Source organism: Andrena cerasifolii, chromosome 4 (genome assembly GCF_050908995.1).
Source record: "Andrena cerasifolii isolate SP2316 chromosome 4, iyAndCera1_principal, whole genome shotgun sequence".
NCBI classification, from domain to species: Eukaryota; Metazoa; Arthropoda; class Insecta; order Hymenoptera; family Andrenidae; genus Andrena; species Andrena cerasifolii.
In genome coordinates, this window is record NC_135121.1 from 9,835,848 (window position 1) to 9,854,139 (window position 18,292).

The 18,292-nt window shown below is 42.0% G+C and overlaps 1 protein-coding gene across 3 annotated transcripts; it reads right to left on the reverse strand.

Moving 5' to 3' along the window:
- Nucleotides 1-4,467: 4,467 nt before the first annotated feature.
- On the reverse strand, nucleotides 4,468-17,814 carry Tnpo (transportin 1). 3 transcript variants are annotated; one of them, XM_076810890.1, is made up of 15 exons: nucleotides 17,649-17,814; nucleotides 16,496-16,571; nucleotides 16,209-16,388; nucleotides 15,788-16,136; nucleotides 15,505-15,706; nucleotides 15,041-15,434; nucleotides 14,646-14,957; nucleotides 14,336-14,573; nucleotides 13,968-14,257; nucleotides 13,781-13,879; nucleotides 13,602-13,697; nucleotides 12,429-12,504; nucleotides 10,948-11,122; nucleotides 10,722-10,845; nucleotides 4,468-8,665 (listed from the first exon to the last, which is right to left on the reverse strand). In XM_076810890.1, the coding sequence occupies exons 1-14, from the start codon at nucleotides 17,751-17,753 to the stop codon at nucleotides 10,741-10,743; spliced, it is 2,697 nt and encodes an 898-aa protein (XP_076667005.1). In that variant the 5' UTR covers nucleotides 17,754-17,814; the 3' UTR covers nucleotides 4,468-8,665; nucleotides 10,722-10,740. The 3 variants fall into 3 exon arrangements, with proteins under 3 accessions (XP_076667005.1, XP_076667004.1, XP_076667006.1); XM_076810889.1 differs by lacking the exon at nucleotides 4,468-8,665 and adding an exon at nucleotides 10,171-10,456; XM_076810891.1 differs by lacking the exons at nucleotides 4,468-8,665; nucleotides 10,722-10,845; nucleotides 12,429-12,504 and having other exon boundaries at nucleotides 11,005-11,122.
- Nucleotides 17,815-18,292: the final 478 nt, after the last annotated feature.

Here is an 18,292-nt window from a genome sequence, read left to right on the forward strand (position 1 = left end):
ACAGTTTTGTAATCCCCGAATACTACGCGCGTTTTGCAGGTAAAACCAAGCTGGCAAATCACTTGGAAACGCGGCGTCGCGTAATCGCGTTAGCTCGGATTCATTCTGCGCGCTCCCGAGGGTGTCGTTATTGTCCCATCCGTGTACATCGAAGGGGGCAGATTTTGTCGACCGACAAATTTAATTCAACCCCCCGGAAAAGCAGAAAGCAAAGCAGAAGCTGCTGAATTTCTAAGAATTTTATAGCTTCCATCACAGGCACATCTTCGTCAAATTTAATTAGTAAATTCATTGCTCAGAAGTTCAAATAAAAAGGTGTACCTAATTTTCGCCTCACCGTGTACTCAACTATCCTAAAAATCCCTGCTAAACTTATTTCACAGAATTTCTATTTAATTTCTTCTCTATTTCAAAACACGTACTTCAATGTAATCGTAGTAAAATATTCGAACGAGTAGCGTGAACTTTTTAAACGCTGAAGGCTCGATGGTGCAGCTCTCACAAGTGGACGAGCCTAATCGACGGACTTAAAAGATCAATTCTACCCTCGCGACCCGTCCCGATAATCAATTTAACTGCTCCCATCGAATTGTCACCTAGCGCTGATTCCCGCGGGACGAGAAGCAACCCCTACACCCTCTTCGTCTACCGCGAATAAAATAAAGCTCGCCCTCGAATCCCGAAATGAATTTCAAGGGTGCGCCAGAGGACGAGCAGAAGAAAAAGGAGAAAAAAATGAAAGAGGGGCGGGAAGAAGAAGCCGAGCGGTCCGTCGCTTATTTTAATCCGAGTTTAAAGAAGTTCCCCTTTCCTGCTGCTCGTAAATTGGCTGTCGTTTGTCTGCCACTAAGGGGTACTACAAAACGAGGGGGGTGAAATTCACCCGCAATGGTGAGAAAACGCTGCTCCCTTTTCTCCAGCAAGGGCACGACTCAACTATTTAAATATAACGCGTTTGTGTCTGAATGTCCCGCATAGGGGCTCACGCTGGGCTTTTAATGCGATTTTCATACAACCTCAACCGTCGGCAATATTGATATTCAAGTTATACAAATTAAATTGCTCTAAGATAGCCCCATATTATATTGAAGTGTTCTTTTCTAGTTATCATCAAACAATTGATCTGTATTCTATCACGGTACAATATTTGTATTCTCCTCATCTTAAAATAGAACTCGAGTTGCATTGCAATATAATTATTCTGAATTAGAGAATTTCTAAATTTTGAAAAACATGTTTGCATAACTTTAATGTTTCTATTATCACGAAAAAATAATAATATTCTTATAAAAAATTAAGGTACTCACATTTTCGATGAATTGTTCCTCAGTGTTCTCCACTACCCGCCATGCTCCATGATCTCCATCATGCACACTTGCAATGAAAGTCACACAACGTTTCACGCACGACTCACATCCACTCACTTATTCATACCATTTGCACGTTTTACAATACTTTATTCTGGATATAACACGCATTTTAAGACCAGGAAACCTGAAAAATATTAGAAATTAAAGGAATTAAAAAACGTCAAAGTAGGCGCTGCGCAATGCACGCGTTAAATCGATGCACATCATAAGTCGAGAACGGATTAATATTTTTAGTTGAAATTTTAACTGAACCTACAAAACACTCTTCTCCACTATGGGAAACTCGGTGGAAAAATTTAATATAAATTTAAGAAGCAATCCTGTGGTAAATGTTGTCTTAAATATTCTTAAAGTTATGCGATCTTATCGAGCAAGTTCCACATCGTGGAGAAAAGTGTTTTCTAGGTTCAGTTAAAATTTTAACAAAAAATATCCATCCGTTCTTGGACTTCGGTTGGGGGTAGGTACGCTGTAAACATTCACATGCAAATTTTATGACATTGATGTTTTATCGCAATTAAAATTCCTCCCATGTTTAACAAATTACGCTATATTTTACAGTGCACTACAGATAAGAGGGAGATTAAAGATAAAGCAATTACCCAGCGAAAATAGATGTTTATAATTAATTTTTTTACAACATGCAGAGTTGAGTTTTTAAGTAGATTAAAACACGTTCTCCTACATGTTACTATAGAGTTCAAAGCATCCGTCAGCCGAACGTTATGGTAATCTATTACCGTGATTTATTCGCAATATCGTGTGCGCATTTCTCATTGCATATGCGGGGCGATAAAATCGTGAGCAAACGGGGGGTCAAGATTAAAATACAGCCGCATTCGGGCCAGTCCACTGTTAACTACGATATAATGTCCCGCGAAAACCATGGAGCATCATCAATTATCGTGCCCCGACGGCGAAAAGTCGACGAGACGAGCGTAGAATAATCACGCGGGGGATGAGAATGGATCGACGCGGTTTCGCCGCCCCTTATGGCTGATCACGATTTACGCAATATCATTATTCCCGATCCGTCGTCGATCTCCTGTCGCATCCAGTTACGCGTTCATTCAATTACTATGAATCACCGATCGATCGGGCGCGTTCCGCGACCTACCCGAAATAAGGAGAGCTACTCCTATTCATAATATCAAGCGTTCCGCCCGGAGGGCTTGAAGGATTAATCGCGAATTGCAGCGGCGTCTGCATCGCGATGCTTCGATCTCGTCGCGCACACCCGACGCCGAATAATAATTACCCAGCCGCGGACGGGACCAACGAGTGTCCTCCCCCTCGGTCAAATCGACTATTTACTCGATCGACGGGATAATCAATCGGTTAACCGACAAGCCATGAACGCGTAATGAGCAACAATTCTGGCCGCCGGGGCTCGAATAAATTATTCAAATCACACTGGTCGATTAACTGCGATCGCGCGCGACTCTGTGCCGCCATGGAGGGAAAGCACCAGTTGACAAATATCATCCACGTGGGGGATGAACGCGAGTCGACGCGACGAAGGGATAAATCGTTGAAGTCTCGCGAACGATCAACTCCTTTCACGTTACTCGTTCTTAATCTTTTCTAGCTAAAACAATATGCAAAGATGACTCCGCTCGCCCATTGGATTCAACGGGGGGGGGGAGAAAGAAATGGCAGGCTTCCCGCCACGGAGAGCTTGATAAATAGCAACGCCGCGGGATATCGCGATTTACCGGAAGGCGAACCTGTACCCGAGCGTGATGCATTAAATAATAATGCCAGTGATTGCGAGAAACTCGACGGTAGACCGTGCGATAGCTGGAGAGTCGACTCCGGGGGGTGGAGGTGCGAGCTGCGAATGGACCAAGGGGTGCAAGAGGGGAGACGGTTGCCTCTACACCCCCACCAGATATATCATCGCCTGGCAGTTATGTGTGTCATGAATTTTAGATTATCCTTGGATTAGATTAAGGGGCGGAGGGGTGGTAGGTGCAGCCAACCAGCCCCTTAGTCCGCTAGTCAGTGCCGTAGCCAGGATAGCAGCGTGCCTGTGTGAATTATTTTCCGGTCCCTCCAGCAACCCTCCCGGCTTCCTTTTCCACGTGGACGATTGATTTCTTGCTTCTCTTTGCTACGTGGTCTTCTGGCTATGGGATATCTTTGGATAACGATGGATTCCGAACACTTCCTCCTGGGCGGATTCACTCTTAGGTTCAAATATCGTCTTCCATGGTGTCTTTTATTCTGTTTATCCTGTGATAATCCAATTGCGCCGCTCAAGCATTCACGGTTAAAGAACGCTCTTGATATCTACCGTTAAATAGATCGTTCGGAAATGATCACGGGGAGAAACTGTGCGTTAGAGAAGAAAGTGCCGAGAAGAGTGGCGGAGAAAGGGTAGGAGAGGCTGGAATGGAAGAAACGAGGAGCTAAACGGTGTTTCCGCCCCCGGGGCAGATCCGATCCGACGAATCAATTCGTGTAATAGTCTCGGAGGGCTCCGGCTGGGGACGGTGGTGGGAAAGCAGGGGTTAAATCGACTGCAACTACCTCTCGGCAGCCCCTTCCCAGAAGGGACCTCGTAGCTCGCCCCGGATACGGGCCATTACCGCACCTGTCCCTCAAGTTCCGCCCACCCCTGAAGACGATCGGCTGGAACCGAACGAGGTGGCCCCCTAATGAAGAGAAGCAATCACTTAAGACCGGCCGTTAGACCGATCGGGACGTGGGAAAACGTTTTATGCGCCACTAACAGAAACGTTTACGGGCCTCTTACGCTGTTTAGGAATGGGACGCGAGGTCGTTCCGCGACTGGAAAACCGATTCGCGTGGCTTCCAGCGAGGGGGCAGCCTGATAACACTGCGAATCGAAATTTTACTAGCATCCCCAACCGCTCTCTTTCATCCCTGCGTTATTCCTCGTCTGCGAGGCCTAGCTGGGTTTATTTCATTTATCTTGCACAGTCGACGTTTTACCTTGTTTCGTAGAGGCGTTCTGGCCAGTCGCGCGATCGCGTTCCACTGAAATGATAATAACAAAAGAAGGTAATGCGTTACATTCTTCTACGGGGTTGTACACAGATTTATTTGTGAGAAAATGAACGACAGCTTTCCATTCGTTTCCTTTTCAATATACTTACGAGATCGATGCAGATACATGTCTACGTCCACGAAACTAAAACGCCGATAAAATCTCTAAAAATCAGATCGGATTGAGGCGCAGGGCTTGGGTAATAAAAAAGAAATGGAAAAACGATGCAGTTAACGAGGTAATGAGGATAGGAAACGCGTTGACTGAAATACTTACTGGTGCTGGAGTGTACTCGCTTCTGAATATTAAATAAAATAAGTTAAAACGCAACGAGGGAATGCAATTTGAACGTTTTGACACGGAGTGTTTCAGGGAGCGACACGCCTTACAGAAAATCGCTGAAAGTCGTTTGAAAACGCGAGTGAGTACCGATCGAATCTACATCCGCGCGCGACGAAGTGGCAAATGTAGACCCGTTGGGGAAGCTGGAAAGAAGGACACTCGCACGGGTCATCTTATTCTATGCTAATTACTCGATAAAATTTATTTCGAATCACGGCGATCACGTAGCACACAGAGAGCCAGAAATAAAAAGAGGGAAAAGCGAACGAGATCGTTTTGATTGTGCGCGTGCGTATGTACAGTGCGTGTGAAGCTGCGGGACCGGGAGCCCGGCTCGCGGTGTACACACGAGTAAAATAGATCTCTCGATTCTGGAGAAAGGAAGGATCGATGAGCTGAAAAGAACGCGGTGCCGGTGAAAGATATGAAGAGGAGCTTTCGTCGCTCGATCACCCGAGAAACTCTTTCCAATCGGTCTTTGCGTGCTTACGTGACGCTTCTTCCCCTTCACTTTTATCCTCCTCGATCGTTTCCGTTACAATAAAAAGCCGACTCTGCTCGTGCGCCCCGAGGATCGCGCTTCTTCCATCAATCGCAACAACAATAATAGTAGTAATCATAAAATATCAACCGACAGCGTTAAAATAAACTTCAACGATCACAATGAGACGATTGCCTGAAGCTTATATCGATAATAGAATACTGAACAGCGGTCTCCATCTTCCCTCAGCTTCTCTTCGCTCTTCCATGGTGTTGTTGGTCTTCTTCCCCCGAGCACGACGGTTCCCCCTTGCCTCTTCCTTCGGTTCCTTGGTGTCGTTCGCGGCTACCTCGCACCCTGTTCCCCGCAGAAATCGCGATGCGCACGGTGTTCGGGATTAGTCAGCACCGTTCGAGTTGCACCCTTGACGAGCGTGCAAGGAAAGAAGGGAGGGGGATAATAGGGCGTGTAGAGCAGTCTTTTCTTTCTCTGCTGTTACGTGCAGGAAACTTACTCGTCTCGCGGCTTCTGACCTCGAGTTGCAGGCCTAGAGGCGTGTTTACGTGCGGGTGTGTGCACGTATGCTTAAGTACTAGGCGGTCAAGGTATGCAACAATAAAAAGAACACCGTTTTTCTTGCGTTTCTCTATACCGAGTGTGAAGAACACTGGACAGAGGGATTCGCTGGCGCTAGCGAGACGCGAGAGAACAGACGGACAACACGATTCGAGATAATGATGGTTGTGATGACGGTGTCATCGTTTGTCGATTCAAAAGAAAAGAAGAGCCTTCGTCCGTGCCGCAAGGATAGGATAATCAGGTACTAGGAACAGCCCCATAAGGTTCCAATCCTTTGAGCGAAAGAGCAAGTGCTACTCATCTTGATTGAGATTTAATTCTACATTGATCTAGCCAGAATCGATGGAACAGGTGCGGTGAACTGTTCGCGGTATACAGAAGCGTACTGGTTACTTGTATTCTAAAGTAGAACCGTCGAGGTTCTCTAAATTTCAACGCTTAGGGTAGCTTAAAAATTTCGACGTCCTATTGTAACTTCTGCGAATTTTGAGTTCACTAGATCCATTCCACCGGCTACAGATAACATTCTTGTCTATCCTTAGGTCCTACGAAAAAATATCCAGCGATCTAGGCTTAGCCCAGAAGCCGTGTTTGTGGACAAGTTTACGTACAATACGTCATGCTTCAACGATTCGAGTAAAAAAGAATGTATATCGCATATACACATATGTAGATAAACGCATAGCTAACATGTATGGATACTTCTATTTCACAAAGTCCACGTTCTTTCTTGCTTGCTCTTGAGGAGACTAATCTTGGCCTATGATTTTTGTTCGCCTATAGAAATTTTTGAGAAACGATTAAAATAACTGTGTGGCAGGGTTCGAGAGAAAGGTATGCGAGTGTCTGGATAAGAGTATGTTTCTTTACCGCGCGTTTAAGTCCCCAAAGGATAGGAACCCCCTCCGAGCACTGCCCGCGCGAAACATTACGATTAAATCTAATACACACCGTATATAATAATTACAATAATATAGTATTAATTAAGAAATATTATGTTAATATAGTTATTTAACCATGTGTATGGCTCAGTCTATTATGCTAGTCTCATGCAACAACAACAATAAAGATACAACAATATATTTTACTTGCGTCTGTCATTTTAATTACTCTTTCACTTATTTGTTTTTCATTTTTGTTTGTTTGCAATCATCCCGTGTATACTCCCACATGCACACACATATACTCTCTCTCTCTCTCGCTCTCTCTTTCTCTCTCTCTGGTACTCCCTTTCTCTCGTCTGCAAATAGAAAAAACTTGGAAATTTGTCAAATATCAATCAACGTCGCCCCACCTTCGTTTATAATTATTCAATATAATTATTATATGTATAAATAGATGATTTTGTTTATTTGTCCCTTTACGTTTACTTTATGTTCATTTATAAATTTATCCTCGTCCTTATCTTGACTGAGAGCTCCGAGCATTAATAAATAATCGCGAGCCACGTGAAATCTCGACGGGAGCCGCTCTAACAAACCTATGTACGCCGTTTGATTGAAACTTATATTTACAACGATAGGGGGACACGTACGAAATGTTTTACTCGCTAAATATCGTTCTTGTTAGTATAAAATTCAAAGTTGTATACCGGGGGGTCTATAAACACGAGTGTGTACCACTGAAAAGGATGCTTGCTGTAGCTTAGGAACTATTTAAGATATAAATATACGCAGGATACCTCGTAATTCTTAGTACGATCACAGAAGAGTTAATTCCTCAGGATACAAATGAATTGAAAATGTAGAATGAATCTTATACACGACCCTTCCCCTTTTGGAGAAAATCCATTCCAAAGTCGCATGCAAGCACAACCACCTTCGACAGTGATTTTCCAAAAAAAGAAAAGAAAAAAGAAAAAAAAACGAAGGGTCGCGCGAGAAAACTTTATTTTACATTTCTCACCCATGTTTTGACAACGATTCACTTCGTCCACGGCTGAACCACGAGTTTCGAGGCAGCCGGTGTATATCGCGCGTAAATCGAATACTATTGAACACTATTCAATTCAGCGAAAAGCGACAAGATGGAGCTCACCCGTTGTGTTATATGTACATACGTGAAATATTGCAATAAAGCAGGTGTGCCATGAAATGAAACATTATTGAAGTATTGCGTAACGTAAACCGATAGAATTTTCCGGGCTCGGGTCGAGAGATAACAAGTGGCTCAGTTCTATTTTCATCCAAGCCCCTTAAGTAATATAAAAAATATGTAATATCACAAAAATGGCGCGGACAGGGCAAGGAAAGGACCAAAGATTGGGATAAATAGTATGGCAATTGGATCGTTGCCAACTGACGAGCATGGATCGAGTCGAAGGAGCGGTCACGAAATCGTTCTGTTCTCTGCGCAACAGTTCTTTTCTCTTCAACGACGAAAAGAGACGTTTGTGTGGTTGTCGGTTTTTCTTTTCTTGCTCAAAATAGTAGAACAGCAAAATAATATTTCGTTCCTTCCATTCTTTTTTCCTTTTTCACGTTTTAGTCTATGGTAATGATAAAAAAATATTCTCATCGTCGGATTGTACTTGTCACAGTTGCTGGTAGGACTGCGGTGATATTCGATCGGGGATCGATCGAGATTGTGCCGGCGCAAAGTTTAACAAGTTCGGCCGAAAAAGAATCCTCCTGTGCACGTTCCCAGCACGATCGTAACAGAATCATACGCGTTTCTTTCTCCCAATTATACTATCTTTCCAGCGTCTATCTCGCATGCGCTAGTTCATCCTGCCAGTTCTTTCGTTTATTAATAAACTTCAATGTTTGATTGACAACAGTGACTTAACGACGGCCAACTTATTTCCATTATTTCCACTATATCCATACGTCGAGCTTTTCACGTATTCCTCTCCTGTTCCTTGTTCGTATGTTTTTAATGCTTTGACAAATAAGAGAGAAAAAAAAAGAAAATAAAAATACAGCTTTATGCGTCATAAAAGTTCTAGAAATCGCTTTCTCGGGCTTTTACAGTTTTCGTGATCTTGGTAATACATTGTTTCGGTTATCATTGATACGCAATGTATCTCACAATTCAATGAGACATACTCTCCTCGCTTCCATTTGTCCTCGAGAACACGACGGCAAGCGCACCTTATACGATAAAAGTGCTCTCGCCCTTCTTTTGTTTCATTATTATTTACGGTTTACTTTTCTTTCTTTAAATAGACTTGGAATGGCAACAGTCTGTGCTTGAATTTTCAACACACGTTCTAAACACAAAGAGTTTCGAAACGAAATGGAGATCAAAGCAGTATACGGTGCACATAAAATTTCCATCGCAATAGATTTCACGTCATAGATTCAAAACTCTGTGAATCGTCCCTGCAAATCATAATCTATGTCCCTTTTGTTCATTAAATGAGCATTTAACCCGAAGAGGTGATACAAGCAAATTTGAAATTACCTATAGTGATAACAAAAAACGTCCACTCTAAAATTGTATTTATCTATTTACACTAATGCTAAGCATGATCCTAATTTAATACCTTTAACAAAAAATAATCACAAAATGGTCTGTAGGTTAAAACACATTGTATGTTCGATATATATAATAATAATAGCGGTAATATACATATACATATACCCTCTATATGTATGTATATATTAATCGTATTTGAAATATGTTTCTCTCATACATGACGACAAAGTGTCATATAACCTAATATCACAATCAGCAAGGAGAAGAGAATAAAGTAAGCAGAAAAATTTTGGTTCAAAACGAACGGAATGGCACTTTCTGCGTTTAATATTGAGTTTCAACGTATAAAAATACATATTCTCAAAAACCTTCTGTACACTATGAAATTTCTAATAACATACTCTCTCTCACTCTCTATCTGTAGCTTTATCAAATAAGTATTCTATATCTTTGTCTCTCTAAAGCTCTATGCAACTCATTGAACAGTAGAGTGCACACCTCTCTCTCTCCCCTCGAAAAATCAATACCTAATGTACATAAATTTTCGATCACAGTAGTTCAGCAAGCTCTATAACGTGAGATCTATGCTCGTTTTGTTTTCTTCCCTTCGTTATCCTCCTTTTTTTTTTTGTTATTTCTTTCGCTTTCGCATTTTCTTTTTTTTTTATCCTTCTCCAACTAATCAAGAAGTCGGTTATTCGATTGAAAGAGCTGGGGCTAGTTGGTCGCCCAGCAGCACTTTCCATTTCACGTTTCGATACGCGAGAATAAAACACTTAACAGTGTTACACAGCGCTAATGGAAACGGAGTGTACAGCGTGTAGGTATACTACGTTAAGGTATCATTTTTCATTTTAATGCGGTTTAGCGTTGTAGTACGATACCTTCACTTTAAAGTGGTCGGTGACCCCAACATAGTTCCTCCCTCCCTCCCTCCCTCCCGCCCACCCATCCCACCCTCCCTCCCCCCTACCCGCCCACCCACGCGTTACGCTTCGGCCCATGACGTTATTATGTCGTTCTCATATGCATTATCTTCGTTCCATTCTCACTTCGATATTATCGCATTTATAGCTTGCTCGCTGCAGCTAATGACGCATATTTAATTCCCCCGAGAGCCTGACGATGACCATAACACGGTAACGACAACGATGTTGATGAGAAGAGGCCGTGGTTTCACCCACCCACCCTGTCCACCCATAGTTCTGTTTCCCGCCCAACCCCTTTCGGCCTGCCCCATTAAGCGGCCTTCTGAAATAGACACATCACCTTACGTTAACTTCCCTTAAAGTTAATCGTGTAACGTGTAGATACGCCTTAATTAATCGTGACTGTAAATGCTCCCGAGTGTTCCGTACAGAACTGTCTGTGACTCTGATTGTTAACTGTTACTCTTCGTAGTCTCGACATTGCATAACATGATCGTTAAGCTCTAGAATTCTTCGGGTATCGTCGAGCGAAACAATGAAACTTAAGATGAACTGTTTTTCAAAGGGCATTTTGCAAATCAACTCACCGCACTTAGGGAGGGCTGCTCAGACGCCATACATATGGAGTCGTTCGCTGAGCTGCGGCGGAAATTGATCTGAAAATCGTTTCCAGTTCTCTGCACCAACTTGATTTTTGAATCCATGTAGTATCTGCAGGAAAGAACGTACACGTTTATACGTTTGTACTATCGTAGAGCAAACCGATCGATAGAAATAAATTGCACGAAACGGGTACTCTTTCTATCCGCGTACCTTCTGGAACATATCCTTGAGATCTTCTCTGGGAGTGACCCAGGATGCAACAGCGTCGCAGAAGAAGATGAAATCCTGGACAACTCCCCCTGGGTTTACCGTAATCATCTGACACATACCTCTGAACGCAGAGTCCTTTTCTTCATTGTCTCTTATGCTCCGCAAAGAAGTACACCTGGTAAAGTGGGTACGAACATTACTAACTGAGTAATTGTTCGTCACTTCAGAAAGAAGGTATATTTATAGCAATCGAATAGAAGAGTATAACACCTGCGATCCTTTTCCATTGCGTTGTACGATAGTTCCGTTACACATCTTTTAAAGCGAAATATATGACAGAGCATTGAAACGATAAATGTACCTTCTTTCTAATTAAACTGCTCACATTCGTAAGAATGTGCATAAGGCAAAAAGTGACAGCTAATCACTTGGTATAATATTCATTCCCACAAGTTATACGTAAATAGATTCTTATAGCTAACATTTAACGAGGCAAAATTGTCGGCTTTTCTGAGGCCAGTCCTATGTTGGAATTTTCTGTATTGTTCGTATCTTTCAAAGCTTCTCTTTACTTCAATGTAATAAGTCTAAGAATCGGCCAGGAACTAAAAAATGTAAACTATCAATCTAAGCAAGTAGTAAAAGACTTCGATCTAATCTATGATAAGAGCATGTACCGTACATTTTAAAAACTTTATACCTCTTTTTAAATAACACAGATTACAGAATGATTTTTCAAAGGCCTCACCCAAAGGAAATTTCACATTTTTACTGAAATAATACGACTGGCATCATACAATAGTACGATCTCGTTAAGGTTTGGTTTACATTTGACATCTCTGTAACTTTAAGTTTCTCTGGTGTTTGCAAACTAAAGAGATATCAGCGATAGTTATAATTAGAGCAAGAGCCTAGCTAAGAAGATATATTGGATAAGTATCGATACTGAGTTATTAACATGCAAAGGACACTTTTTGACTGAAACTACCTATACACAGTGAAAGTATGTAAGAAAAGAGAGGTATGTTTCTAGATTTCAATGCAAGGCAATAATACATAGGCTAAAGTATTACACAGACCTAAAAGTGACAAATGTAAACCTACCCTAGGGTCTCTCAAACTGCATAATAAAGAGCCCATAATGTGCTTATGCGATAGAAAGACGATACCAGTGTAGCACTTAAGCGATTGGATGCGAAATCATTTAGTATCAGAAATACCGACGGGCGAGCGTAAGACTAGGCGGAGGCTTAACCGTGCCCATGTTTATCATCAAGAAATTCTCCTTTCGTTTAGTAAAAACAAAAGCCATTATGGACTCTACATTTTGTAATAGATTGCTACAGTATTGTTGCGCAAAGTTCGTAGCAGCCCCTGATGCAATGTACCGAATAGTCGGGAATAATATATAATAATAAAGTGCTAATAAAAATAGAAGGTAATGTAATTAATAGAATATAATAATAAAGAAATTTACACACCACTGTCGGACAAACTGCTGTAACATTGGGGCGACGTCGTGGGGACACACATAACCTAGGCGACCGATCGTTATGGCTACGGTTTCATTTCATTTCGGTAAGTAGACAAGTGAAGTGTAGTGAAGTGACCGGAAACACAAACAATAAGACAAACTGATAGCGAACCAACGATCAACTCAGGCGAATCATATGTTGTCGTTTAGGACTTCAATTAACTTGTAATATAATCGTTTAATCAATAATAATTAATAATTCAATATTAACAATCAATAGAGAGACAGTGGGAACAGAGGTGAAACATATGAAATACTGACAATGAAACATAGGCAATACCGTGCTATTGTAGCTGCTGAAACAATAATAAAAATTAGATAGCAGCGTGCGAGCCCATGATTCGTAAAAACCGACCAATGAGTATGATCATTCTACCCATTAATGTCAATACAACCAAGAACAACCAAGTAACACAAAAACTAAAAGACACCTTTTCGTGAATTTAAGGCCAATTTAAATATAACACCGTTTAAACAATACGTATATATATTCATATATCTGGGGCTTGGATGCAAGCAATTATAGTATATATATATATACTGAATCGCAGTATGTTCTCATGGCAGTACAGCCATATAAAGCCTGCAGGCAATCGCACACCACTAAGTTAGGTCCAATGTACAAATACTAAATAATTTAAACCCGCTGATAAACGTGCAAGCGCGGCCATGTAGAGCCACCCGTAGTCGTCACTCTGTGCAGTTATCACCTTCGATAAAATCATTTACAGAGAATGCACCTATGCTTATATGCCATTGAATGCTGAATCTAACGTGAGGGCTTTAATTTTCTTTCCGTATACGTGGGAGACTTCTCATTCACTGGATTAATCGTTTACCCAGGTACGTGGCGGACGTCTGTACATATTTGCAATCTATGCGAACGATGCCTCGAAATGAAAAGTTTCCCCTCGTGTGCAGAGCATACTTCTAAGAAAAGGTATTACTTCTACGATGTATGGGGTGAACAGTAATAACGTAGTCGGTATTGACGCATTACTCAAAAATAAATGAAACATTACTATATAGGCATTACCCCCTACCATTTATAAAAGTATGCTCCATATACTATGCTGTGTGAAAGAAACTATACGTTTAGAAATATTATACAGCTACTCACCCGTGTTTTCTAACAGTGTTTTCGGCGTGTTTGGTCTATTGATTATGTCGATAAGCTGGTTCAAAATTAGTGGAATATACGCGCTCGTATCGGACCCTACGGAGCAGGAACAACAGATTATCAAGAGAAGCTCAACCTCCCGCAATATTTCCATGCGTGTTCTTAAAAAAAAAATTTACCAAGTTTTATGGCTATCTCGCCAATAGCCCATGTCGCATTGTTGCACACCGATATAAACTCAGGATTTAAATTCTGTCCAAGTATGGGCATAAATTCCGCTGCAGTGAAACATAAACGTAAAGTTAGCTTGATCTGTACGAAGGAACTACGGCTTCGTAGTTCCGCGAACGGGCTTATAATACTCACGTATACACGGGAGAACATGCTGGAAGCAGGCCTTTGTAAGATCTCCTAGCAAGGCAAAGCTACTCTGTCTAACTTCGGGCATAACATCCTGCATGCACTGATACAACAGTTGCATTACATTGCTGTTCATTACTAAGCGTTCCATGTGACCTTCCAACCCTTCCGCTAAACCGCTAAGAAGGTCCAATGCAACGATCATAAAATCTTTGTCGGGAGCCTCGAACTGTTCTGGGCTCTGGGTGTTTGCTATATGTTGGTTTAGTGTCTGCTCCACGAGGGACACGCACCGCCTATTGCAACGGAAAGTACACGTAAGCGTTTGAATAATAACAGATTTACGAGTCTCGCGCAGAGGACTGTATACTCACCTGTACACGGGTTCGCAGTAAGGAAGAAAACCTGATCGCAGTGCAGTCGCGACCGACGAAAGACATTCTAGCAATGGGAAAAGGTCTTTGTCTTCGTCCTTCAGTACGTTCCATTTATTAATCAGCGGCGGCATAAGAAGGTTAATATAATCTGGTTTGTTAAGATGATGCCCCACTGAATCGGCAAGTGTACCAATTGCGTCGTACAATATTAAAAGATTCTTGTGTTGATATTTACCTGTACAGAGGACGATTGATAATGCAATAAATTCTTTTAAAGAGGACAATATCTTTTCGTTACTATACTCACCGAAGGCAAAAACAAGCGTTTCGAGGATAAATCCAAGGTAAGGGACCAATTCTGTGCATGCTTCCTCTTCAAGCGTCGCGAAAGCGGAGCATGCAGCTTCTTGAACGCGTTTATTGCCATCAAGAACTCGTTTGAGTAATTCAGTCATTAATGGTTTCAAATGTGTGTCATGTGGTTGCGCACAAACCCAGTGTGCGTAACGACTTAGCGTCCAGCACGTAATGGCGCGCACTAGAGCCTTTTTGTCACTCAGGCAATTAATTAAATATGGAATTAATTCAGATAAATGTGGAATCATTCCACCCATACAACCTGCAATAATCAATTACACTGTGCGTTATGATCTCTGAATATATAAGATGATTCTAAGCTGGAGACACTATTCAGACACGAACCTTCTGCTATAGCTCCCAGTGCTAAAATCCCAGACTCCTTGATTTCCCAATCTTGATGGAAAAGTGTTTCTTTTAAAATCGGTACTAGAACTGGCAGCAATTCTTCTCTAAAGACGTTCGCTAGCATGTCCAGCGCAGCAGCTGAACATTTCCTCAAGTTCCAATCACTAAGAGTGGAATCATCGTCACATCCATCTTCGGTATCTACGTCTTCGTCATCGCAACCACCATTCTCGTCTGTATGCTTGTTCATGTTAGTATAGTGCGTATGATGCGTCTTTGATTTGTGAAATCTTGGTCGAATATCTTCTTCCCTATCTGGTATCATTTCATCCTCTTCTACGTCTCCTTTCAGAAGTATTATATCAATTTCGGAGTATTTCATACCTTTCACCTGTTAAAAATGCAAAATCAATTTATTTCTATTATCGTATATCTTTAGTTTTAGGTTTGCTTGTACTTACCAATACAGGTACTAGACGGGTTAAATGTGGTGCAAGTGCCTCCTTACAAATTGGTTGCTCCGCTAATGAGAGCCAAAATTCACAAGCTTCCAAAGCAACTCCTTCGGCAGAATCCTGAGTCCTCATCAACATATATTCTATTATGTTGTGCATATGCGGTATTAATCTATCCATCCGAACTTCAAGCAGCATAACCAAAGCTCTATAACGAAAAACACGGTACACGTTATGTCATGCAAGATTCTTTAAAATAGAAATAGCGTATGAAAGATATACGCTATACCTGCAAACATTCTTTCTGACTTCGGGATCATCGTCATTAGCCAAATGGAAGAGATTCTCCAGGAAGCTATCTATGTGAACCATGAGGGCCTGCGTGCGGTTAACAATAAACTGATTAACGCAGGCGATAGCGTGTGATCTAATCTTAGGGCTTGTGTGTCTGAAAAATTGCAGGAACTTTGGAATTAAAACGTTCAACGGCCGGTTGAGTGCATCCGAGTCCAATATTTCTGCAGAATCTTCGCAGATTTTCTGAAGAGCGCCGAACGCTCCTTCGCAAACATTGAAGTCTTGCGAATCCAACATTTGGCAGAGCGCAGGCAATAGTTCTGGCCATCTGGTTAATTCACCTATTAAAATCAGATTCGTTAGAATGTGTTTAATAAAATTTCACTTTCATACCTTCCGACGAACCAGCATACCTTTGGATGCAACGGTAGTTATTAAAATACCAACGGTCGCACGGATCAAAGGCGACGGATCCCCCACAGCTGATAAACATTCTTGTTTAATAAAATTTGTAACTTCTGGTAAAAACTTATGGAAGTGTGCTTTAACATTGTTTTTCAATATCAGCCCGCTAAGAGACCTCGTGGGTTCATCTGAAAGTAAAATGCACACTTAAGTCAGAACTTATCGCTTCGGATGACGATTAATGAACTTCATGTATAAAGCATAATAATATTCGACTAATACGTGAATCACATACCCTCTGATGTGAGTTTTGTTAAAACAAAGATAAGATAATTGTTGAAGTCTGGAAATTTGTTTAATTCTTCCAGTTTCTGCGGAAGATTGTTAAGGAAAATGTGGAAACAGCAATAATCATTAAGCCCGACGATCAGTTACAAGTGTCGTAAAACTAAGAAATTCAACATTTATATAATCGCCGCTTACTTTTCCTGTTACATAATAAATGCACAAAAAGGTGTTATCGTACAACTATATTTACCGTATAAATACACACAAAAAAAGGGATATGGCAATATTCACACAAAGGTGTGTTTAATTTATACGCAGTGATGTACATGTAACAGTCATAAATTTTCTGAAATGTGAGAATTCCTATACAATCACGTATATACAAATACAACGTGAGAGAGGGAAAAAAAACGGAATACAAAAAATTCAAGTTCCCCTAACTGTACATTTCGTACCAGCTGTAATCCGTATGACAAACGCATCCTACGGGCCGTTTGTTCGAAACCAGTTTAATTAACATTACGCTCGCTTGCTATACGCGAAATTTATCGATCACAGAGCGAAGAAAAACAAACTGGTCGACAACCGAGTTAAAGGCATTTCAGACTCGCGACCCGCGATAGCGATCGTGGTGTGTCGTTAACATATTCCTTGGCGCTTGGGCATGGCTCACGTGTTATTCGTGAAAAACCTACAAACTTCTATTCCCACCAGCCCCATCACCCGCGGGGGACAGTATAAACGAAAATCGACGATCGTTCCCCGTCCAATGCGCCCGTGCGTTCGCATAGAATCGTGTTCGAGGTAACGCACGGTGTCTAAACAGCTTTTCAATCGAACCGTAGACGACAAAAAAGGGGGCCCGTGACAGGCTGCGCAAAAGCGCGCCGAACGTTTTCCCATTCGAGACCTAACAGTATACCCAGGTGTAGCCTTGGAATCCGTCGATATTAACCCGTTCAATGCCTTTGGAATATCTGAAAACGGTCCCCGTAACAGGGAGCTTTCACTGGGAAAAGCGCGCCCCTCGGGTATCGGGCCTGTCCTACCCGCTTCACTTGTGTTACCGCGTCGTGGGTCTTACTCACCGGGGAAACGAATCTTCCCGACCGTATTTTACGCCCGCACAAAGTAATTAATGTCTCAACAAGAAAGGATACTTCTTGCACGTCGCGCTGAGTAGCCGTATCCGGGCTCTGGGACTCCTTCAGGAGCGTCAAGATTTGTCTAAGTCCTTCCTCTTGCGGTTGCCACGCCATTTTCATCGTGTTTTTCAACAGCACCACTGAACGCAGCCAGCCTTCTCTGACCTCGCAGATAAACGGAAGCTCCCCACGGTTACCCCCACCACCGCGCCACGAAAGCATTCGGTATACCGGCTAACGACACCCGGGAAATCCGTCTAATATCGGTCAGCCTGCACTGTCCAGCTCGTGATTAATCGTTCCAGGAGATTTCACGAATATTAAACATCGTTTCGCGACGAAATTCCAATTTCGCGTAATTCCTACAGATAGACAATTGAACGTTCTCGGCGGCTTAGCAGACGAGCACTTCCGGCGACGGCAGAGACATCGATCGGCCTGTTGTGCCGGATTGAACTTGAAACATGGGCAAACGTTTTGAAACAGATATATTTGAAATGCGACTTTAAGCGAGGAATAACTTTTAAACGAATGCAAATAAAGCCGTGTTAAGATATAGGGCGATTAAAGTTTCCCTATGACAGAAATTACGCGGGGGCTTTCGAGTAAATGGCCACGCTACTGTTCAACGGTAGAAAATTCAAACGTAGAGAAATATA